The 25,668-nt window shown below is 35.0% G+C and overlaps 1 protein-coding gene across 1 annotated transcript in view; it reads left to right on the plus strand.

Moving 5' to 3' along the window:
- Positions 1–25,668, plus strand: part of SPATA17 (spermatogenesis associated 17) — a gene marked incomplete at its 3' end in the record, with an annotated part of 94,971 nt that overhangs the window by 55,114 nt on the left and 14,189 nt on the right. The window contains exons 7-9 of the mRNA XM_084283407.1: positions 2,056–2,259; positions 7,498–7,649; positions 16,642–16,777. Coding sequence (XP_084139533.1) covers positions 2,056–2,259; positions 7,498–7,649; positions 16,642–16,777 — 492 coding nt within the window. The remainder of the gene's footprint in view (positions 1–2,055; positions 2,260–7,497; positions 7,650–16,641; positions 16,778–25,668) is intronic.

Here is a 25,668-nt window from a genome sequence, read left to right on the forward strand (position 1 = left end):
CAGTATTTTTCTCACTACCTGGGGCCCTATGCAGAGGCCATGTGGCTTGGCTAGAATGTACTCTCCACATTAGTCAGGATATAACAACTGAACACAGAGGACATAGGAATGGATGGAAAGATAAAGTATCAGTACAGTGAAATTCAGTGAAATGTACAAAGATGGTAATCACAATTACTTTTCTATTTTACTGTCATCAGCAAAATAAAGGCAAAAATTCATAGTATAGACAGATCCGATGGCATGGTAGGACTAATGGGTGAAGAGCTATATGACCATGGTTGGTTTGGAATCTAATTTGTTTGGAAGACCTTGACTGTGTCATTTTATATATGAGAGAACTTGTGTAACAAATACGTAGCAGGAATGCATTCAATAGTTCAAAAAAACCTGAGACAACATATGGAATTTGTGCTTATGGAAGACTTGCATGTCACTGAATGTTCACAAGCAAAACTATGCTGCACTGATAAGAAAACTGTAACAAGGTAATGGATGAAATACAACAAAAAATAAATCATAAGGAGAATCCGCAAGTTTATGAGATGTTTAGGTGAATAAGAGCAAGAGGTGTAGAACCAAACCTTGAAATGCAGCTGGATTTTACAGATCACAGAGATGGACCTGCAATTTTGCAGTCACCCCTTCAATCCTGCTTATCTGCTATTTGAAACATGGATCTCTGCCATTATAGTTGACATCCTGAAAACTAAAGGAACAACCAGTGACTGATGTCTTTTTTATTCTATGTTTATTCAATGCTTCAAAGCAAATAAATATGATAAATGCAAAACATGATATATTATAACTGAGCAAAACTGATCTACCGTCAAAGTCTGTTATACTGTATATGGTTGCAGAAAATACAATCTTCCTTAAAGCAAAGCAGTTTATTTATTTATTTTGCCAATGTTTTTTAAGCATCTCGTCTGTTTTATTGGAAATTTGGAAATTTAGTGGCTTTGTGGAATCTGGTACACCAATTCTCATGTTTAGCACATAGTAATTATTAACCAGAATGGATATAACTTGTTCAGTAAACTCACATATGCTTGAGTGTTGTTTATATACAACTGATAAAATTCCTACATTTCTAAGAATGTAGAATGATCATCATTCAGAATGATTTGGGACCAGTCTACCATATAATTTTGTCTTGCCAGATATTCACAGACTGTTAATGATAGAGATTACTAGCTAAGAATTTGAAATGTATGCTTTATATTAGAAATTATTATATTATATCACACTACTAATGCAACTACTGATGTAATAGCATATTGTTTCTTTGTTCTGAAAAAAAAAAGAAACAAAATTAAATGAAGAATGTAAATTTTTAGTTCAATTCAAAATTCATATTTTTTAATCTTAATTTTTGTTTTTCACAGTTTTTATACTAGTAAAACTAAATAGATGTGAGTGGTTAAAGAAATGTAATAAAAAATTTTGCTGAAAAAAAAACACACAACAAACAACAGTTACTATTTTTTGGTATTCAATAAATATTCTTGTGTTTTCCTGTAGCCAGTCTCTCAGTTTTACTTTTAAATATGTTGTAATTTCAACCATCTTATGCCAAACTGCGAGTTAGCTAACACAGTGTCTAAAGGGACAAAAATTATCTTTTTCCTTGTATGGATATTTATTTTAGCCTTTACATATGTGCTTAGAAATAATAAGTAATATACATTTTTATTTCTGTTATGCATAGTAATTTAAAATGGCTTTTAAAGAAACATAAACAAGTTTAAATTTCAAAACAAGCATAATACTTGTCTTTAAAGCTAGTTGTAATTTTGTACAATTTACCTTATTTTTAAGGAAAAAACAGTATATTTCTTTGACTATTACTGTAGAAGAGGAAAGATGTGACCAAAAGAAAAGAGGGCTTGAGGTCCACGAAAATCAGCTGTGTATTTCTTGCTTGAATAAAATGAAAATTATACCCACTGGGAGGGCTAAAACAGATTATGTGTTACACTATCCTATTTAAACACTTTTGTAACTGCAACTGTGAGTTAATTGAAGTGAAAGGTAAACCCATCTTCTATTCAGATTGCAGGCATATATAATTCGCCGTTCAGAAAATCCCCAGATCCAATGGAACTGCTGCTCCGGCAGTCAAAGCCACTGAGCCACAGGCAGCAGCAAGTGAAGAGTCCCTTCACAGATGAACTTTATGACTGGCCAACTTGTAAAAGGCCTCCAACTTTCCATGCAGGAGAACCCCTGCCACCTATTGGCAGACAGAAACCTCAGGTAGCAGTTTTCAGTGTCTCTTTTTGGTAAAATATTTTGTGTATGTTCTTTATTTATAGAACTAGTGCTTGCTTTCACAATGTAATTCTTTGACACAAATTTGTTTTAAGGAAAAAGAGACGTATGTGGTATGTAAAACAAGGAAATGTGTCTTTGCTTTTGTCTTTTTGGAAAAAAAACAACAAAGTCACCTCTGAGATTTCAAAGAGAAGATCTCACATAACTGAGTATCATCCTGATTCATCAGAAGGAGAATTCCTAAGTTCCAATTTTAAATCAATGAAAAATAGGAGAAATTAAAGATAAAATTAACCAGTTGAAATAACTTATTACTCTTTTTGTGTTTTCCACGTGGAGACCAAGAGACATCCTCGCAGTATAAAGTAGTTCCTGTACTTTTACATCAACTAGCTGTGTGTCAGTAATTACAATTTTCTACATGTTCTGCATCAACTGTCTAGATGCCTAGCTCCCTTCCTTAACTGTCATGGTCTGGATTTTGATTTCAGTTGATTTCAGCATATGTTGCAGATAACCTTTTTCCTCTCCCATAAATTAATGGAGATCTCTGAGGTAATAACGTCCCATTAAACGGCAAAAGAGCATTTGCCACCTTATTATCTAAACCTGCTGGGAATATGACCAATATTTATAAACTTTTGAGACCCTTATGTTCCTCAGTTGATGATGAGTGGATATTTATCCAGACATGTAGCTTTTGCCAGTGAATATCTGATGTTTTTGAGGTAGACATACACTGTCTTTCTATCTCTTCTGAAGATTTTTTTTCAGTTTGCATGGTCTACTGAACTTCTGCTTTATGTACCTCATACATATATGTTTAGTGCCAGCTTGACTTTGAACACTTGCAATAACTTCAGAACTTCTTGTACATTATTTTGAACTCCATGCTATCTTTAAATTTTCTCTTCCATGTTTAGCCTAGAGAAGTGAAGGCTCTGGGGCAACCTCACTGCAGCCTTTCAGTACTTACAGGTTGCTTATAGGAAAGATGGTGAATGACCTTTTTACATGGGTATATTGTGATAGGACAAGGGGCAGTGCTTTCAATCTGAAAGAGGAGAGATTTAGGTTAGAAGTTAGGAGGAAATTCTTTACTCATATGGTGGTGAAGCACTGTTACAGACTGCACAGAGAAATCGTGGATGCCCCATCTCTGTATGTGTTCAAGGCCAGGTTGGATAGAGCCCTGGGTGACCAGATCTAGTGGAAGGTGTCCCTGGTCATGGCAGGGGGCTTGAAACTAGATGATCTTGAAGGTTCCTTCCAAACCAAGCCATTCTATGATTGTATAATTCTACAGCTGAATTCAAACTATCTGTAGCCATGCAATTTGCCTGTGTTTTACTGATTGAAATGACATTGTTCTTCAGTGGAAACAGCCATAGGCTCATGGGCTAACCGACACGGAAGAGGCTTTTCTCACCTTTATATCATATCTGACTTCTCTGTATCAACATGAGTTGATACCAGTGGTGGGATGTGAATGCAAAGGTAATTGGGTTCAAGCATGAGGAACAGATACAGATCTGCCAAAATATATCTGAATAAATAGAGGTGAGCCTCACAGAGATCCATACTGCTTATAACTTATATATGTATATATATATGTGTGTCCATATGTAAGGATCAACTTCAAGGTAGTTCACCTTTGTCCTTCCCTCCTTCCATCCCCACACCTTGACTATTTGAGCTTCCTCATATAACGATCTCATTGACTCATATTAGAACCAAGTCAAAGCATGAGTCAACGGTTTAGTGATCAGGGATTTTGGAGTTGAAAGTAAATTCAAAAACAGATACATATGACATTATAGCCTTACCTTCTGGGACCAACGGGGCTATTATAGTCCTTCAGTGGGATGTGACTGGGTGCGTTGTCAGTACAGAAGTCATGCTTTTTAAATAAAGAGGGAACTCAGAGTTGTTAAGCTGCTCTTTCAAAATCACTTTACTTTATATAAAGTATCTTACAAGATTCTGTTTGGGTTTGGAATATTTTATAGACCTTTCTAAGTTCAGATGCATTCACAGCAGTAGTGCACAGATAGCCTTTTAGAACAAACCAGAAGAGCCCTGTTTATTTTCTGCACCTCAAAGAGGGAATTTACTATATAATACTTTAATCCTTTCAGCACCCTGGGATGTACACTGTGGGGTAAATTTTCAAAGCACAGCACGTGGATTTAGCTGCGTGACTCTTATTGATGTTAATGGGAGTCACACGGCTAAATCCCTACACAACACTTTGACAATTTAGGGTTGTATTGTCTAAGGAAAGGACACTGGTTTGAGATGATGAAACAGCTGGAAATGAAAACCCATCAGAACATATCACCCTGAAAGTTGTCCAGTGTGACAATAAGGAATTTAATTACTACCTATACTTGTGTCCTAGTTCTCTGTGATAACATTTTATATATCTCAGGTCCAGTGTGAGCCACTTGTTACTCTATTGATTTTTCAGGTATCTAAAAATTGTGTTGCCCATATGCCTGGATATTTTATACGAGAATGTAAATTACATAAGCTTAAGAGAACAAAAAAAAGCTAACTACTAGCTTTCTCTTGGGAAAGTTGGTATTTAGCATTTTATATATAACTCCATGTATGTGAGATATAGTGTATTTAAAAGAAAATTTTTAACGATGATTACACATTAGTTATAACAGACCTATCAGTTTTATTACTGAATTAACTAGAATTACAGTTTGATAGAAGAATGGATAATTCTAAAATTAGTCAAGTGTTCTTTCAAAGGCATTAATAACAGAAAGTACATCCCCATTTTTAGGGAATTATATATATATATATATTGTATGCTGGTGGCTGTCATGGAATAGGAACAGCGAAGAACACAAGATTTCATTTTTTTTTTTTTTTTTCATGAGTTTCTTATGGTAAAGTAGTAAGACTGCCTCCCTGCTAACCATTTTACTTGGCAGACCAGTCAGTAGCAAGAATTTTTATACTATTCATTCCAAAATAGAACATGGAGTTGTTTGAGTTGCTTTCAGGGTGAAAACTGTTGGTTCCCTTTTGAAGCCAGATGCCCAAAATGCTTGTGGGCACTGCAGATATGAAAATATTTATGAGCACCATTTTACTGCAGATTACATACATTTTAAAGTTCAACTTGTAAAATGCAAATAGGCAAATGGATTTTTTAGAGGCCTTGTCATCTTACATAGATTCAGTAATTGTTTATTGCTGGGCAAGTTTCATCAAATATGTGTTTTAGAGAAATGCAGGGAAGGCTTAGAATTAACTTCATATTCTACAATATGCACCACCATTAATGATGACAACCTTATTGGAGAGACCTTTGCATAGTTTATACACTCCTTTTTCCCCCCTTCCATTAGTATTTGCTGTGCTTTATTAATTTCACTTGAACTATGAATTGAGAAAGTTAGAAGTTTTTAGAAATTAAAAATAGAAAAAAAAAAAAACTTGCTTAGACATCTGATTTGGCCCTTACTCTGGTGGAATATGAATAAATATTTTATAATGAAGAAGACTATTTTCTAAAAGAAAAAAAATCTATCATTATAATATTTGATAACACTACACTTCTTTCTTCTTTTCTCTGCAAACATCTTGCAATACAAAGTATTCATCTTTTCATTAGCAAGTTAAACCTTATTTTATATCTTGATCATTAGATTATGTGTTACTAGAACATTGTTTACCAGTTTTAATGATCTTCTCTAGTATTGATTATTTTCTTAAAGGCAATAACGATTTTTATTCTGGTTTAAAAAAAAACTTTATTGTGGTCATACTAAATGAATGCATATTTTTTGTGGACACTTTTAGAAAGTAAAAGCAAGAAAATATTTGCAAGTAGTATAAATGCTATCATTACTTCCTTACTATGATCTTTAAAAATATCTCCAAATCATGATGCTGTACCTTTAAAAAGTAAAGTTACAATAAAAATCCATTAACTACTTTCAAATATAGCAATCCTCCTGTCCAGCTGTGAAAAGTACTAGATGATACTTATTTGCCATTTGTGTTATTTACGGTCCATGACTTTTATGGTAACTGGTTCCTATTATTGGTTTCTATTAATGTAAAACATAAGTGAACATAAATGAGGCGTGAATCATTTCTTTTTATTAGCCCCACAGTCTTCACTCAGTGCTTGCAGTAACTCCAGCTGTGACTTGTTAGTGATAACCTATTTAAAGAAGGATATCTTTAAGAATAAAGCCTGTGATTAGGAGTCTTTGTCTGCTTATAGTTTCAGAAGGTTTTACTAGTTCGTTGCAGGATCAGTAATGGTGAAAATAAAATAAAAATTAATTAATAACACTTCTAAATCTAGACTTGCCACTAAATTGTCCTGAGCATAGTATGGCACTAATTATACTTGAGGTAAGTTCAGTGGTTAGTGCTAAAAGGAAGACATAACATACATCACTTTGACAGTGTAGAAAAAGACTTTCTGTTGCTCTCTATCTCTGTTGTTAAATGGCAAATAGTGGTTTGATCAGTTATTAAATAGTCTGCTTTAAAAAAAACAACATATATATACATATACACATATGTTCTTTTGTGAGTGTAGGTGTATATATGTTATATATACACACATCTCTGAAATAATTATAAGCTTTTAGTTTTTTTTAAGACTACTGAGATTAATGTGGAATTAGACATTTCAAAAATAGACTATATAGTCCCATTTTTGTAGACGTTAGTTTGAATTATATTAGAGGAATTGTATTTTAAGTCACGTATTAAGTTCTCTTCCACATAGTTTTATAGTTAAATTGAAAAGAGCGTGTTCTTTAAGGTAAAACATGATTTATCCCGTGAAAAGGAAGAGACTTCCTGCTTAAACAGAATCTAGATGAAGTTAACACTTATATATCAAATTTTATTTCACCAGTATTTTTTCCAAGGAAAAAAATAAGGTCTCCTAATAAGTTCTAACAATGTATTGTTTCAAATAATAAATATTTATGAGTAGCTAAATAAATCCAGAGTACGCATTTCTCATTCTCTCTTTGGGGCTTTAAAGCATGTTATCAACCTTTGTGTTATCTGTAACTCTCTATCAAAACGAACTGCTTTAATTATTTTGGAAGAAAAGTCTTGCTACACTTCCCAGACACTCTGTGTCCTCATTCATTGGTGATGTCTCATGAATAAAAGAAAGAACTATAGCCCCACAATAAAACACTTACGTTATCCTATACTTTTCATCAGGGGCCTTTCCGTGATACCGCTGAGGTATTGCGGCAGCGCTATAAGCCTTTGGAACCAACCTTGCGAGTGGCAGCATCAATCGATTCACCACTAGGGAAGGCCAGAGCAGAAATGAAAAGGGAGGAATGGAGAAACCATATACATGACAACGAGTAAGTTTTTTTCTTTTTTTTTTTTTCTTGTATTGTTATGAGGATGTTATCTTTATTTCATTGGTTTCAGAAACCTTTCATGCCTGACAAAATGAAACGTCAAACCTGACAGCTCAGTAGCAAACGTTCTCTGTATATACTTCCAAATTCTATGTTCTTAGATTATAAACTTCCCAGGGCAGAGACCCTATCTTGTATTTGTATGACATGTGCCATCCGTATCTATGAATCAATAGAACATGTCATAATAATAATATGTGATACAACAGATGAACTTACTGGGAAATTAGTAAACAAATGCAAATTCCTTTTTGCCATATGCACCTTGTCAAGGAACAAATACTATTTCTGTCTTCCTATTAAAAGATTTTAAAGACTATGGGAGGAAATATGTTCTTGCATGCCACTGAGACATGCTTTCTTTCCAGTAAACTACAAAAGCTCACTTGGAAGGGAAGGGAGCATAGGTTGCATGTTAGAACATGATGTAAAAACTGTTTTACAAGTAAAAAACTGTTTTACAAGTAAAAAAAAAAACTGTAAAATCTTTGTGACAGTTTGGTTTCCTGAGCCATGGCATCTGTAATAGCATCAGAGGGGCCTCGTCTTTTCCATACAAACCGAAATTACAGACATAATCCGTCCCCCAGCATTTAAGGCAATCACCAAAATATTCCCAATTCTTTTTTTATTGGGATGGAACTCCTTTGCCCAATCATAATAAAACCTATTAATTAACTTTTTCTGGGTTTGTAGTTAACTAAAAACAAATGATGTTTTGTCAACTTTACCCTTGAATTCACTGCTCTTGGCAATTCATTGACACTTCAGTAACAGAATTCAGCACAGAAGGGAATCCCTTTTCCTTGTGGGCAGCCTGTGATCTACTGATTTACTGGAAATGAATAATACTTTGCTATCAGCCCCATATTGCCTGCGTCAATTTAAGGACTGGCACTTAAGAATGCTAAAATCAACTGCATTTGCATGTTTTAGCATTTGTTTTAATTGCTGGATCTTTTTTTCCCATGTTTTCCCTGATTTAATAGTGGCTTTCAAAGGAGCTTCTACTTAAAAACAATTTTGAAAGAAAATCTTTTAATTCAGCAACTTTTCCACATTTGTACAATGTCATTTGTGATATTTGGTTACAAAAACTGTATGTAGTATTTTTTACCCCTTTTATACCAAAAGTGTAATAGGGAATAGTTACAAGTGTACTTCAGGTTTCTCGTTTTTCCTTTTTTTTTTTTTTTTTTTTTTTTTTTATCGTTGGAGAAGGGAAAAAGCAGCTTAACTTTCAAATCTCATCTGTGATCTTTGCTATTATTTTTTAAAAATATTTTTATTTTTAGCTTTCACGACTGAAATCTAGAAAACACTGGGTAATAATTAAGATTCTTTCTTTCAGCTAACGTGTTCTTTACACTGGATAGGCTTTGATTATATATTCCAAATGAGGGGGGATTATATTTTTCATTTATGGGAACGACTATATGGCCTGGTCTTTATTTGATATGATTTACACCAGAAGTCATTATGTCAACAGTTTCAGAAGGTCATATGTTGAAATATTTATTTTGCTGTTTCTTCCCACTTAGTGAATTGTAAAGGCTTTGGTCTTGTACACTTCAAATTTGGAGTCTCCAACTTTGACAGATATTAATTGATTGGGGATATTAATTGACTGGGGATATTAATTGATTGGGGGACAGATATTAATTGGAGGTCTTTATTTACCTTAAGGGCAAGGAAGCATTTCATTCCATCCTTAATACACAGAAGCAGTGATTCTCAGCTTCACGTGCACTAAATGCATAGTGTATTATACATTTTCAGGCTGTGATCATTCCGTTTGTGCTTCAGATTCAACCAACCATGCAAGGGTCACATCTGTAACCTTGAAAAGGTGATGACAGAGCTGCAGGTCATCATCAGGACTAAGACTCACTAGCAGTGCTGCAGCTGCTTTGTGGTATGCTGGTCTCCAGGGAGGAGTCAACAAAGGGTTACTCAGATTCTACAGTATTTTTTTCTCAGCAGTGCCTATTATGAACTGACAGATTTCCGTCTCTTTACATGTAATTGTATACTTTGGGACTGTATTTCTTCCTGGTTGTATGCTGATCATTCTTCTATTTTAGGAAGTAAGGAGAGAAAGAAATGAGGAAGTGTGTGGAGTTTGTGGAGAAAGCTAGTATTTGCATAAAAATGACAAACTCAATCCTTGATCTTATTTTTGCAGAATGAGTATTGTGCATTATCTTTTAAGATAGCAGGTATAAAACATCAATATTTTTTCTATATCAGACGTTAAGAATTCCCACCCACCTCTGATTTCTGTTTCTTTTTCTTTTCTTTTTTTTTCTTTTTTTTTTTTTTTAAGAGGTAATATGTTTTCTCTAAACATTTCAAGCTCTGAGAAACTTCTTGCTTCTGATGAATGCAGAAATAAGAGAGAAAGCCAAGGAAGAGGTTGAGGCAGGCAGAAGCAGTACAAATCCAAAACAAGAAAATGATGTGTGTGCTTGAAGCAACTGCTGGAATTTCCTATTTTGTAATGAAACAGCAACTGGGTAATCTAGCCTAATAAGAGTGATACCTCTTTCTCATGTAATTGAAGCTGTTACTGCCTTATTGTGCTATTTTTCATACAAATGGAGTGATTTCCCCCTACACTTGGATAGGAATGACAATTGGACTCCTTTGGGATGACCGCTTAATAAACTAGTGTCTAGTTTGAGACACCAACTGCTGGATCCAGCAGATTTAGATCACTAAGCATGAAAAGTTCTTTACTCAGTTGCGTGCAGCAGTGTGCTTGCCTAATTTTCCAGAGAACGAAAATGTAAATTATTTTCATTAAGTGCTGAAATCTGCCTCACATAATATGCCTCATGACTGAGAGTGTAGTATTAAACATCTATATAAAGTCAACATATGTCAGAATGAGTTGCAATGTGGTGATAGAATAGGGATAAGCCAGCAATAGTGTAAAGCTGAGCATTTCTGATCCATTGTAGGCTGCTGGTGTGACAACAGGCAAGTCGTCTCAGTTTCTGGCTCTCTCTGTGCTCAGTGCTGTACCAGTTGCTGTAGCCAAGCTAGTCCTGAACACACTGGTTCACCTGTGTGCAGCACAGCGCATTGTTTGCATACCCCATGCCTCACACATTGTGTGAGTGTTGTAGTACCAAGCTCCTCACAAGTTTATTTTTGGCAAGACAATGTTTTCCTTTAGAACCACTGTAGGTACTTCTGCACTACACAGTGCTGTGCGCAAAGGATGGACTTACAGAAAGGTTAATGACTTGGAGTCATCAGTATCATGACATGCCCAGTATAAATGGCATTTTAAATTAAAATTTAAAAAGCAAGTCACTTCGTTTTGATGAGATTGTGTGATTTTAAGAAATCTTTTCATTTGCATGTTTTTAAGATTTTTTTTACTGTATTTCTGAATTAGCCTAGTGAAAATGGCCACTACGTTTTATGTCATGCAAATATAACACATCTGAAAACTTTGTTCAAATTATGCTTAGTTTTTCATATGCTTTGCAACTTCAGCGATTTGCATATTTTCCGGACTGTTATTGTATTATGATAAACAGGGATTATCATATATTTTCAGATAATGTTTTCTTAACAATTCAACTTCTATTTGTAACTCTTCCATTTATTTTAATTACTAGCACAGTGTGCAACATTTATTAATCAGTAGAGTCTTTTTAAGTTAAAATACTAAATTAGCTAACCCCATTAACACAGAATACTCCAAACAAGCAGTAATAGGAGAGGTAGTTACTGTGCAAATCGTATTATACATGCGGGTGCTCTAGGGCACAGTTAAGCATGATTACCCTCTTTTGATCCAGTATTCCTCTGCTTCTTCCAGCTAATTTCCACTGGAAATTTACAAAGTAGTGCCTTCATTTTTCCATCTTAATTTTTCTAATGAAGTTCTAGTACTTTATAACACTGGGGATGCAGATAAGTCAGTGTATAATTAAGAAGTTCCAGAATTTGCTGCAGAAGAGATCTTTTACTTTCTACAAGAACTGGATGATTTTTTTCTTTTGCCACTTTACATTATTGCAAACATGGGTTAAATAAAAACAGACAGAGGCTTCTTGGATTTGCTGCTGTTAGGATAAAAATGACTGAGAGCTTACTGAAAAAGCATCGATATTTAGTATATTGCACACAACATAATAATGCACCCAAAATTTCTCATGGAAAAAATACTGTGCTAAACATAATCTGACTAGATACAGTAAGTAAAATGTGCTGTCTTTATACTGTGAATTACACTTTGATTTGTAATGTGCACTCATTATGAACTATGTAATGACTGTCCTGTTGCAATTGTTTTGCTGTGGAAAACCATTTTGATTCTTGCTTTGTTCACTAAGTGAAAAGATAGTCTGTTGGATTAGATTGAGCAATGACTTTAGGTGAAACCCAAATCTGAAAGTTTAAAATGAATTACGCATTTTATTTAATAAATTAAAGAAAAAAAAACAACCAAACAAACAAAAAAACAAACAACAACACATCAGATTCACAGCTTCCAGAAGGTGAAGCATAGTTTGTTTGGAGCTAATTGCTCGTGGTCTTCTTTAAAGTGAGAGGATTTTTTTTTTTTTTTTTTTATTTCAGTTAGGTCAAGACAATAAAAAATGAATTACTGTAATTACTGTTACACGGAACCAGTTTAGGTACAAATTTAACAGCACTATCACACATCTAGAGCTAAAATTTTGGTAGTGTTTTTATATCTAAGTTACCAAAACATACAATACATACAAATATTGTGCAAGTTTGAAAAATCTAGGAATATTTACCCTACCTCTCTTTGGTGTTAATATTTCTTACAGTGCCAAGGGGTGTGGGATAGTCTAGCAGTAGATCTCCTACCTGATCTTTCTCAGTAGCCTGGGTGAAGTGAAGCATTTCTGCTATCAATATTATATGTTTGCACTGCTAGACTGCTTTTCAGAGATCCAGAGAACCTGCTGAAGGCCTGCCCTGTTGCTTGCTGCCATTTAGACAGAAGAAAAAGTGAATACTGCTGAATTTTATCCTGAAGAGGCAGAGTCACCTTCCACCTAATCAGTTTGTCCAGGGCCCCATCCAACTTGGCATTGAACACTTCCAGGGATGGGGCATCCTCAACTTCTCTGGGAGGCCCTGGTAGTGCCTCATCACCCTCATTATGCGAAGTTTCTTCCTTATATCTAATCTAAACCTATCTTCTTTTAGTTTAAAACTGTTACCCTTTGTTCTATCACTACACTCCCTGACAAATCCTCCTTCCTGTTTGTGCTCCTGCATAGGAAGATTTTTCTCTCCTCTTGCATTGCCATAGACACCAGAGTCCAGTAGTACCTTCTACAGCATCTATCAAGAACAACTAGAAAGCCTTTAGCATCTAAGAGGCCTCTTCCATCTCCTGTCAAAATAGCAAGAAATAATGGAATAAGAGACAGAATGGGAAGAAGAAAAAATAGGTGATGAAATGAAAGAAGAAAGAGAACAAGGGGGCTGAAATGTGTGGAAAAGAAGGATTAGAAAGATTAAATTAGTGGTAGCAAAGAGGTACAGGATAGAAAGGAGAGAGAACACAATTTTAGTTAACAACAAAGGATATCAAGGATATCTTTTGAAATATAAATATATGCTGCTATAAACTGTCAGGTCTAGGATTACCTACTAAGTCAAAGGCTCCGAGGCTTTTTGGTCCCAACTCTTTCACCCTATCTTGATTGTATTATTTGTCATAACTCTCATTGAAGCTTTTGCAGTGGGTGGAATGAAATAATTTTTCATTTTTTAAGTGTATTTCTTTGGGGAGAATTCACCTTCCATTAAATCATACAGTTTTGGAAAGGTGCAGATTATACTGATTACGCTTTATGGCACAATATGACAGTAATGTGGAATTTGATTCGTCTTTCATCCCGCTATTTCCGTCTCTGTCAGTTTTACTGAAAGCTTTCAAGAACTTTTGAATTTACACTGAAATCACAAAGAAAAGCTGAAACCCAGATATAAGAATCCCACTGAAGTGAGCTTATTATGGGGAAAAAACTACTGAGGTCTAAGGTTGGGCAGTTTATAATGTTATCATACCATTGTCTGGATTTAATTTTCTTCTCCTTCCATCACTCTCTTCTGTCACATTCAGAACACATACTGTCATTAATTTGGGGAAAAGCTGTGTCAGGTATAGAGAGAGAACTACAGAACACAATGCCATTACTGAAGTATATTGCAGTGCTCTTGCTTTTTACTATTATCATTGGTTGGTAGAGGTATTATGATGCTCGTATGATTCCTATTAATTTGCTTATCTACCTAAAACAAATAAACAACATTTAGTATTTTTATTAGTTATTTACATAAAATTATGACAATATTTGGTTGCTTTAAACAGACATTGCATTTGTGATTATGATCCTTTCTTGTCATTAGATCATTGTCCCTATCAACAACTGCTCAGGTGGCTCTGACTGTGGATCTACAGACAGAAGAAAAAATAATTACTACATTATGCCATTATACCCATTAACATATTGTTAATGTTCTTACATTTCATTTTCAGTATTTTTTTTACTATTCAATGTTCTTTCTCAAAAACTCATTGTTGCTTTAACTTTTTCCTCAACCATAGACATACATTCCAGGCTGTACAGCACATAGACCAGCCAATGGTCTTACAGGAGATAAGCAGTAAAATGTGGAAGATTACATTTGTGCTAAGCTACATGTAGTACAAGATGTTAGTTGTGACCTAAAATGTTAGAATATATGCATAGATATTTAAGTTCGGAAATGTGGTAAAACATAAATTACTCAGATTTTCCAAACTCTGATTTGATCAATAGATTTGCCAAAAAAGATGAAGCTGAACTGGTCCACAGTAAAATCAAGCCCTTCACATAGAACATGTTATAGGGGAAACAACTAGAATCCTTATTGTTTTCTTTACTTTATCTTCTACTTCTCTCATTTATTTATTTTTTTTGCTGTTTTGTGTATAAATTTTACAGATGTGGTATTCATATTGAATTATGAATGTTATGGCTCAACTAAATTATATGCATATATGGGCAAATCCCTAAACTGCTAGCCTTCTCAGATATCCAATCCCCCGAGAAAGCCAATTTTCTTTCATGTCTGAACAAAAGAAAAATGTACTATTAAAATGCAATTCAGAAGTGATAAAAACTGCAAGTGGAGCAGCCGGCTCACAGCACCTTCGATGTATTCTCTGGGACACTGGGGCCACATTAATTTTTGTGTGCATGTGATGTCCATCCCATGTGCAAATTAGCATTACAAGTACCATAATCTGTCTTATGTGAGTGTCTTTTCCCATGAGTATACACATACTACTATAGCTTTGTATAATTTAAGTCTGCTAACTCAGTGTTTTTCTTTTTGCTAACTTTACATGACATTTGACTGTGGTACTAGATAGAATAAATTGATATAGCTAGGAATATTGTTAAATAGTTTCTTTTTATGAAGTGGAAAGAGAGGCATATAATTTAAGACAAATAAACAAGCTCACCCAAACAGTTCTTGATTTATTGGTTAGTGTAAACAAATCATTTTGTGAGTATCAACTGAGAAACAGGAAGAAACATATTTTTATCCCCATCTTTATCAAAAATGTGTTTGACTATACCTTGTATTGGGACTCTGGGTTCTGAAAAACTTTCACCTAGTAAAAGGTTTTAGTTAACAACACCTATTATTGTGGCTGTTAAAGTGATATTTTAAACTCTTCAAACTTATTTCTAATTTTACCATGTAATATTTTTTTCTGCACTTGTAGAATCAAGAACACCCATTTCTTTTTGAAATACCAGAGATGATAAGCTTCATTTATGGGATTTTCCTTCATATTAAAATGTATCTTTTTGCTCTTGTAACTCTCTTGCAAACTAAAATGGGCAGATGGAACTGATATCTTTGTAGGATCGCTTGCAGATCTGTTATATATGAGATGTCTTTCACCTTCCTCCATACAGTTTACTGTGGGGCCTACCCAGAAAATCTGTAGGTGTCCACAAGCTTTATGAATATCTATCTTAAAACAACCTCTATAACCAAAGAAGGCATCTGGAATTTCACTGTTCAGTGGTAGTATGCAAGAAGGGAGTTCACCCTCAGTATGACTAAAGGTGAAAGAATCAAATCCCAAAAGATTGATGGTTAGGGCATACTGATAACTTCAAAGTACATGATTGGTGTATTTAGGACTAATCATTGATTTGCTTTGTGGTCTGCTAATACATGAAAGCCAACAGTACTATCTGTATAAATTTCTATTCGTCTAAACTAGACTACAGCTTCTATAGCATTGGTTAACGGTTATCAAAGGATACATTTTCTACTTTAAGGTACAAAAGAAGTTCTTTCTGCTGTGAATTAGTCTTGGTTTATACTTACACTGTCGGTAGGCTTGAAATGCATCCATCCTGATGGAATGGAATGATCAGGTTGAGGTTGTGTTGGTTGCCTTTTAGAGTACACTACTTGTAAGGTGGATGAAAGGTTCTACAGAAGTGAACTCTACTTTTGCATGGTGGAGGCCTCCATTGACTGATGGCACATACTGCATTGCACATGTCAATAAGGAAAACACAGCAAACCAGTCCCTGTTTATTCCCTCTTTAAACCACACCAGTTAGCAGTGCAAATATAGCCAAAGTACTAATCTGGTAATGCAAGTGCGCCACGTTCTATCTTCTTACAAGGCTTCATTTTATCTATTGAAGATCTCTATCACTTTGCTCCAAATTTTATTAAAAAGCAATTATCAAAGAAATTGCAGTAGCTCTGCCACAGTACCATCAAGGTGGTAGAGGAAAATAGCATAAACTTGTGTCCACCTCATTTTCTGCTTCATTGATATCTTATTTACATGATTTCTGTGGCATCCAGAGTAGGCCATAATTTTAAAATATGTTTTGAATTTCAGATTTTTGCCATTTTCTTCATATCATAAAAATGAGAAGTATGATCCATCAATTCATAGGTCAGGCAAATATGGCGAAGAAACTTACGGAATTAAACATTTCCGAGAAGTACAGCCGAATAAGTGGGTAACAGGCAAGGTAAGTCACTACAAAAATTAAAGAATGGCTTACTTTTTTAGATTGCTATTATATGTGAGTTTGAGCCTGATTCTGAGATCATTGAATCCACTGGGTATCTTTGGGCCATCAACAATTCTCTGACCTAGAAGGTAAGGATTAAGAGCATGTATAAGTACAGATCTGGTTATATCAGTTTTGCAAATTTTTTTGTTTCTGTTATGCCTTTTCTGATTTAAGACAACATATGGCATACAATATAACATATGTATATTTATTCTTACATGCTAAACCTTTAGAAAATTATGGAAGAAAAATGGACAAATATAAAATATTGTATTGCTTAAGTTCATTGGGTGAAAAAGGGTGAAAATGAACCTAAACAGTGTTCTAACATGAATTTGTGCATATATTTTCATTACTTATTTTTGTGTTAGGAATCATAATCACATTAAAATTTCTCAGTACAAGAAATATATAGACTTGACAGAACAGTTCCAGCACATGGCCTCAAAGGGAGTAGAATACCTTTTCTATAAGAACAGGCTGAGAGAGCTGGAACCCTTCAATGTGGAGAAGAGAAGGCTCAGGGCTCATACAGGCTCATTGATATATACGTTTATATTAATGTATATAAACACCGATGGGAGGAAATGAAGATGGAACCAGCATGATATATAAAAAAAATGATATAAAATTTGTTGGTCCTACTTGTTTTATACTGTAAAGACGTTTCCAGTCTTTAGCAGTTTTTGATCAGGCTCAGATACCAATATCAACCAAAGTAAAGGTATTTCTACTGTTTATCATATGTACATGATGCATATAATATAAATTACAGGACATAGTTTATACCACTAAAATTGCTTTTCTTGCTATCTTGGATAGATTTCAGCCTAAATCTCTGTGGGTATATAGCTGTATGCATTAATCCAACACAACCTACAGTCTTCCAACCCCTGTTCTAAATTAAAATGAAGCTTCAGTTAGGAGCTGCTTACTCAGACAGAGCGATAAGAGGGGAAAATATCTCTTTCTGACCTACCCACTTATTTAATGAGTCATTATTACTGTTAAAAGAAAAAGAAAAGAAAAAAACCCCTCCACCTCCTTTCTTCATTTTAATGGAAGAGGTCCTATAGGCAGGTACAAGGTCATACTTTCAGAACTAAAATTTCAGTGAATTCTGTTACTTTATTTCCCAAATCTAGTAAAATTTTCCATACGTTAGGGCTCTGAACAAAATTATCTTCTATTAATTAATCACCAGGCTAATTGGCATGTGTGAAGATATTACCAAAAACAATCTGAGTTTTGCTTAACATGTTGCTTAACACAACCCTTTTTTGGGGTTTTCCATTAGGTGATATTTATGTGAATGCAGTGTTTATTACAACCTGAATAGCTGATAACCCAGCCAGGTTGTATAGTTGGCTTCTTAAAGTATTCTAGTAAAGAAGTCCATCTAATCATTGCTGGTAAGAAAAACTGTAATTTCTTCCAAGGAGGCAGTGCAGTGATCAGTGGGTCAATGACCACTGAGCTGCTGAAGTATTATTCGATATTAGCTGCTTTTTTAATATAAACTCAGTATTAAAAAGTTTCTCTGTTTATGTACATGAGCGTGTCTGAGTTCTATTTCCTTCAGATTTTTATGTGTTTATATGTGTGCATTTTAATTCAGGTCTCAAAAAGATTACTATGTAAATTATATAACTACTTTAGAAGCAAAATGAGCAACAATGACAAATATTGTATTGTTATATTTCCTCTGGAAAATGAAACAGTGTTAGCATAGACTTCCTCTAAACGTAGTAATTACCATTGGTATGTGAGAAAAGTTAATAGTTCCTTTCATCTAGTTATAATCTGAAAATCATTCCACATAGATTTCTAAGAAGTTACTAAACTAATGGAAAAAACAGTTGTACTCTAAATCTTCATTAAAAATAAACGAGTTAAGAAATGGAAATATTATACTTCTAGTGAAACAATCTAGTTATCCTAGTTAACTACTATGAAAATATAAAATGCTTGCCTATTTTTAAAGTTGTATTAATATATGTCTAAATACCTTGGAATGCCTTTGATTTCTGTAAGAAGTATTGATATAAAGAAAAAAAAATTATTAGTCACTGTGAGTTTAATCTAGAGTGATAGGTCCCAGAGTAGCTGGACAGTCAGGGGATCAAATATGCTAACTATAATCTTTCAGTTGTCAAAACACTCACATATGTTCATATTTACTGAAGCAGAAATGATAGTTTATGGCCTTTAATTGGTATTGGAGTTAGTTTGCATATGCATTTTAGAAAACTGACTTAAATGACAGCATTTACTGTTTTCTTATTTGGAAAATTAGGGACATGACATTTGAAGGCATTCCTTGTTGATAGATTCTTTCCTTTGATACCTTATTATAGGTGAATTACAGTACAACTGCATCACTGTTTCATTATTTGCACAGGCATTTTGGCCCTAAACAGAATTTTATTATCTACAAAGCATAAAAATATCCAGTACTGCAAGGAATTAATTTAGAGAACCTAAGCATATTGCACAGAACATAAAGTTGACCTTTACCGTCTACAGCTTTTGGAATGGAGTGGGATGTGGAACACATCATAGATTTAATGTGGCACAACGCTGTCTGCAGAAACTTGGGTGGGACTGCGACTGCCTGCCCATTGCACCCGATGATTGAATCTGCTGTCACCAGCATCCTGATAATAATGAACATTCAGCTTAACGACCGTGATTATGATTATCATAATTGATGTGCAAGTGCAGTGTGTGGGGATCATTACAGCTGAACTGTACAGCAGAGAAACATGCCTTAGTTATGGATAATTTTACTTTTATGCATTGATTGGGATAAAATATGCTTTTCAAGTTCAACAGGCCAGTGTAATATAATTTTAGGAAGATTTCTACATGTATGAATTGATGATTATGAGCTTCTTGCAAAACAGTCATTCTAGCTGTTTGTTTTGAATTGTTTCATTCCATTAATAACAGGAAATAAATAATTAGACGTTGAGTGGAAATCACTTATAGAGTACTGCCAGCATTAATCAAATATCAAGTTCAAATATTTCTGATTATGATGGCCTCACATAGGCAAGAAAAAATACCATTTGTAATGCACCACCAACACAATTCTGTTTTTGTTGGAGAAGTAGAAACTGGGCAACAACATTGTCATTTTCATGTTGTGTTGTGTAATTGCTAGAGCAGGCAATAGTTGTTATAAAAATTATACTGCTTCCACTTTTGCCACCAGAGGCAGAGGTGACAGGTCCACATTCAGCCAGAGTAGATAAAAGCAAAATCAACATCTTCAATCAATGTAGTTGGGTGGTGGTTGCCTTCAGCTGAGATTATATGAATTTGCAGAAGTATTTAATTAAATTGTACAATAATATAACAGAAAACCAGGTGTGTGTAAGTACTTTAGCCTGAGTTTATAAAGGACATTAGGATAATACAATGTATAGAGTTTCATTGATATACAGTAGGTGTAAATTTGTCTTTGTCTAAGAATTGGCAGAAGTGCCCCATTTAGGATAACAGACAATAGGAAATTTCTTGATCTTTAACTAACTTGCTTTCTGCCATAAAGAAGTTTGCAAGGATCAAGTCACTCTGAATGTCTCATCTGCATAATTCCTCTCACGTTATTTTACTAAGTTTGGACTTTCTGTGGTGCAAAAGAGTACTCTCTGTAGGTCCAGAAAAATCATGCTATTTTGTATAAAGTCTTTTACCTCTAAAACTTCAATAGCCTCAGCAGTTTTCATTCTTACTCAAGTTATGGCACAAGTGGCATAACTTTATCAGGTAGGACCTGAAGTTCCAGCTATGTGGGAAGAATTACATAAGTGTATTACAAGGCCTGAAAATCTCAGTGCCTTCCACAGCAGGCTTGACTGTTCTACATGGCCAACCTATTCTCTTTCACATTCTTCTGAGGCCACTGTGTCCTATGGTTTTACGGATAATTTACATTTATATAGTATTACTGAAAAGAAAAAACTGGAGAGGGCGAAGTGACTTGTTCTGTTTGAAAACTAGTTTTATCCCACATGGGACTAACAGCATATTATAATTATGTCTATTGGTCAATGTCATATGGCAGAATTGGTACACTACTAATGTTCTTCCATCCCTATCTTATACAGAAACTTAACTAAATTTCATTTTAACTTGACTTTTCTTAATATTGCAGCAATTATAATTGAGATAAGTATAATGTATATGTGAAGTTTTAAACTTTTTCTCTCAATACTGTGACTGTGACTCCTGGACAATTTTTAAGGGAGTTTGCTTGGTTTCTATTCCTTTTAATCAGAGAAGAAATATACAAGAATATTTTCTAATACAGTGTGGTATTCCTGAGGAATGTGGATCTATGTTGTCAGCCGTATTACATGTTTTGAAACTTTTAAGGCCATATTTACTAGTATGCTTTGTGACAAAATTACAAATATACAATGAGAAGAGCCAGGACACTTTCAATAACAGTTCTTAGTTTCCCCAATGCAAATGCAACATGTTTTCCTAAGCAAAGCAGAACTGACATAATGTGGCAGCTAGAAGTGACTCTATTGTAGGAGAATTATTAGGTGATCTTTTAAGAGTTTGTGTTTTACACTACCAATTTCCTCATGAGCCGTGTCAGGAATAATAAGGGTTGTTACCAAATTGTGTTGCACTTCAGCAATCTCCAGCCAATGACATGGCTCCTGTATAATTATTGCTGCTGGCATAACTTGATGGATCTATTTGGATGCTCCAAATGCACCTTTAGTTTGAATTATCAGCTATCTGATTCCAAGGTAAAGTTGCTTTCCTTCACTTTGCTTCTTACCATACGTCCTACACCAAACCAAACAATTTAAATCCAAGGATCTGGTCCTACAGCAGTGCATTCTGTATTATTCATAAAAAGTCAATATTCTGTAGCGTGTATCTCTCTGCTGTCTTCAGAACAACCCCCGAGAGTCAGAACACTTTGTGTCTTCTTGTGATAATTGGCTTGTGGAACTGCCTGCCTTCACATAGGATGATTCTTACAACAGCATTACTTTGCAGAATTGTGAGCTCCTTGAAGCTCAGGCATTTAGCTACATTCTTGGACAGGTAGTGTTTTTAAAAAAAAAAAAAAAAAAAAAAAAAAAAAGCAGTGGTGCCCAAGCTAATATCATGGACCAGATTAATGAGCAAGATGTCTCTGAAACTGGGTAACAAAAAAAATTGCTTTTGCAAAGTCTACTACTTCTAAATTTTGCCCCTCTTGAGAAGCAAACATTCAGAAAGCCAAGAGTATGTCAATTCAACAGCAGGAACAGCAGACATTACCTCTGACCCACTGGACTAGAATCTCTTTCATAAGATGAATCCATTCAGCCTTCTAGGAAAGTAAATTAAAATTTCAACTTGTGGCAGTTGACATAATTTTTCCAGATATAAGCCATCTCTTAAATGATTTTCTTAGGTGTAGAAAGAAGGTTAAAATTATGAAGCAAATTAAAATATACAAAATGGCTACTGTTTAACTAAATGTAGAAAATGATGTGTTGATACTTAGAAGGATGAAAAGAAAGGCTGGAATAGCTTTCTGATGAAGGTTACTGGCGACTTACAGGGTACAATGAAGAAGGAATAAAACAATGCAGTGACTAGGAAGAGTCAAACCATTCAGATGGATATTTGCATAAAAAAGATACTGTCACCACTTTTCTAATCAAATCCATTCTAGTGGTTATTTGTAAGGGTTTGTCAGCAACTAGTTGAATATTTTATAAAACCTGATTTTCAGTTCTGTGATTTCTCAGTGGGAAAATTCAGTCCCTTGATGATGATCCAGGGCTTTGAAGAATAAATTGATTCAAAAGAGAAAATTAGATGGTCCTTATTATACTGTCTAACTAGCAATCCGGTGTCATTTGTCTGTAGGATGATAAATGTCTTGCTTTGCCTACCTTCCTCATTTAATAATGCAACATGTATGTTAGTGGCATAGAAAGAAAATCTTCCATTTTAGTAAGAGCTAACTTTAACCACTGTTTTTTGAGGGAGATATATGTATGTTTTTTACCTTCATAAATAATTCCCATTGTATACATTGCTTAAACATTTTAAAGCCTCTTGTTTAATGAGAAAAAGCTTTAGAAACACAGTATCTTGCCTAATTCCTTCATTATACACTTCGAGTACATTACACTAAGGTGTGGTAGAACTTTTAGTGCAAACATCAGTTGAGCTGGAAATGTTAGTGTGAAATTTTTAAATTGATGTTAGTTTTAGGTGTTCACTATTCTGAAGTTATTTGGTTTGTTGGAATTGCAAATCCTTGCACTAAGCTGGGAAGTGCTTGGCTTTGACTTTTGATGACAGTTTTGGAAGGACTGTTCAGTATTCTTGGGATTCAGGAAATTTGCTTATACATCTGGCAAATATAATGCATTTCAACACAGCCAATTAATCTTTATTTTGAATTTAAAAACAAAAATCTAGATATTGAAGTCACTAGCAATTACTAATGTAACATATCTGCAAAAGCTGGGGGGAAGTGTCGATCTGCCAGAGGGTAGAAAGGCCTTTCAGAGGGACTTGGACAGGTTGGGTTGATGGGCAGAGGCCAATGGGATGAGGACCAACATGGCCAAGTGCCTGGTCCTGCACTTTGGCCACAATAACCCCATGCAACGGCTTGGGGCAGAGTGGCTGGAAAGCTGTGCAGACGAAAAGAATCTGGGGGTGCTGATTGATGCTCGCCTCAATGTGAGCTGGCAGTGTGCCCAGGTGGACAAGAAGGCCAAAGGCATCCTGGCTGTGTCAGGAATGGTGCAGCCAGCAGGAGCAGGGAGGTGATCGTCCCCCTGTACTCTGCTCTGGTGCAGCCGCACCTCGAGTGCTGTGTTCAGTTTTGGGCCCCTCACTACAAGAAGGACATTGAGGCCCTGGAGTGGAGCATGTCCAGAGAAGCGCTATGAAGCTGGTGAAGGGCCTGGAGTACAAGTCCTGTGAGGAATGGCTGAGGGAGCTGGTTTCTCCAGCTTGTTTAGTCTGGAGAAGAGGAGGCTTGGGGGAAACCTTTACAGGCTCTCTAAAGGTACATGAAAGGAAACTGTGGGGAGCTGAAGGTCAGTCTCTTCTCTCAGGTAACTAGTGATAGGACTAGAGGGAATGGTCTCAAGTTGTGTGAGGGAAGGGTCAGGTTGGAACTTGGGAGAAATTTCTTCTCAGAATGAGTAGTCAGGCATTGGAAACAGTTGACCAGGGACAAAGCTTTTCACAACTCTCTAAGATTGAGATTACCTATATAAGTATTCAAAAGTGCCTCTGAGATATTAGGACTGATCCTCAATGCTTGTTTAGAAAAGGTATGTTCGTGGAGTTAGGCTAATTGTTTCATCAGGTAACAATCTGGCCAGTGATTAATATAATCAATATATAGATAAATGCAACCTGCTTCCTATTCCTTAGAAATAATATTGTTACCCATCTTTGCAGGGAAGAAAAAAAAACACTTTTAAAATCTCATCGTTAAGTGCACATTGCTGTTGGGTTTACTAATTGAAGTCTAAGAATCACATTCTGCTGGCTTCTTGCAACAGGCACACTTAGGAGTGCAGAATGTCACATCTTGAAATGACAGTTGAATGAAATATTTCATAGCACTGATCTATTATGATTGAATAGTTGTACTATTTATGGTGTTTTTAATGCCTGTAGCTACTCCAAATAATGGGTTATGTCAGGTATATGCCCAAGCTGAGTGAAAGGCTGGACGTTTTTGTTGTTTTGAGAGCAAGTGTACGTTTTTCTCAGAACAGTAAAATTCAGTGCAGTAAAATATACTAAATTCTTATGGTGCTCTAGAATCTTGGAGTAGTCTACATTACCTGAGTAGGGAAAAATCATAGTAAAATTGCATAGTTTTGTGCACTGGCATTGGAGTGAATGAGAGACTGCAAGTAAGACCACTGCTTGTCTTAATGGTTTGACATAAGCAGCTACTGCTACTTTAAAATTTAGATCATGAATCAACTCTGGACTTGTTTGCTCAATTTTAATAGTAATATGATATTCACTTTGGAATACACTTCAGTATTTATTCATTTAATGCCAATGAAGATCTATTTTCAAAATGCCCTTTACAAACACAAGTTAAAAGGATGTTCCACCATGATCAAGAATAGAAACTGTGTTCTTTCTTCTCCTACATACTTTATGGGTTTTGTTCATCTTAACATAAAATATGTATGGAAACTGAAAAGCAGAACCACATAAGGAGTTATTTATGAACAAGTGTATTAGCATGTGTTAATATTCAAGAATGAGATTTATGGAATTATTCAAGAATAACTTTTGCACTTCAAATTCAGTCTTCATTTTCATTTAAACAACCCTACAAACTCTGAGTTAACATACAGGGGTAACAGCAGATAAGGTACATAGGTTAAGCTAAAAACTGTGATGTACACAGTGTCTGTTTCCTAACTGTACTGTTTTTGTTTTCCACGATGAGTCTATCTGAGTAAGAATTTACATTTTGACTATGATAATAGGAACTAACAATATTTCCAGCCCATGGCCTTGAGTTTTGTTAGGATCTCTCTTACCTGTATGAAGTATTTTGTATGAAGTATATGAAGTATACTGTATATGGCAGTATAAGTGATAAACATTGATCGTTAGCAACTGAATACCCTGCTTTTTCAGAGTGTAACTTGTTAGGTATGAGAGGCTCAAACTTAGAAAACAAAAGAAAGAGAAACAATAAAAACACTGCATATTAACAGACTTTGTACACTAATGTGAAGCTGCTTGATTGAGCAGTGCAGTGTCAACCATGTCTTTCTTCTAATGCTAAAAGTAATGCACATAGACAGAGTGACAATCAG

Source organism: Netta rufina, assembly GCF_964035555.1.
Source record: "Netta rufina genome assembly, chromosome: 3".
Taxonomy (NCBI): Eukaryota; Metazoa; Chordata; class Aves; order Anseriformes; family Anatidae; genus Netta; species Netta rufina.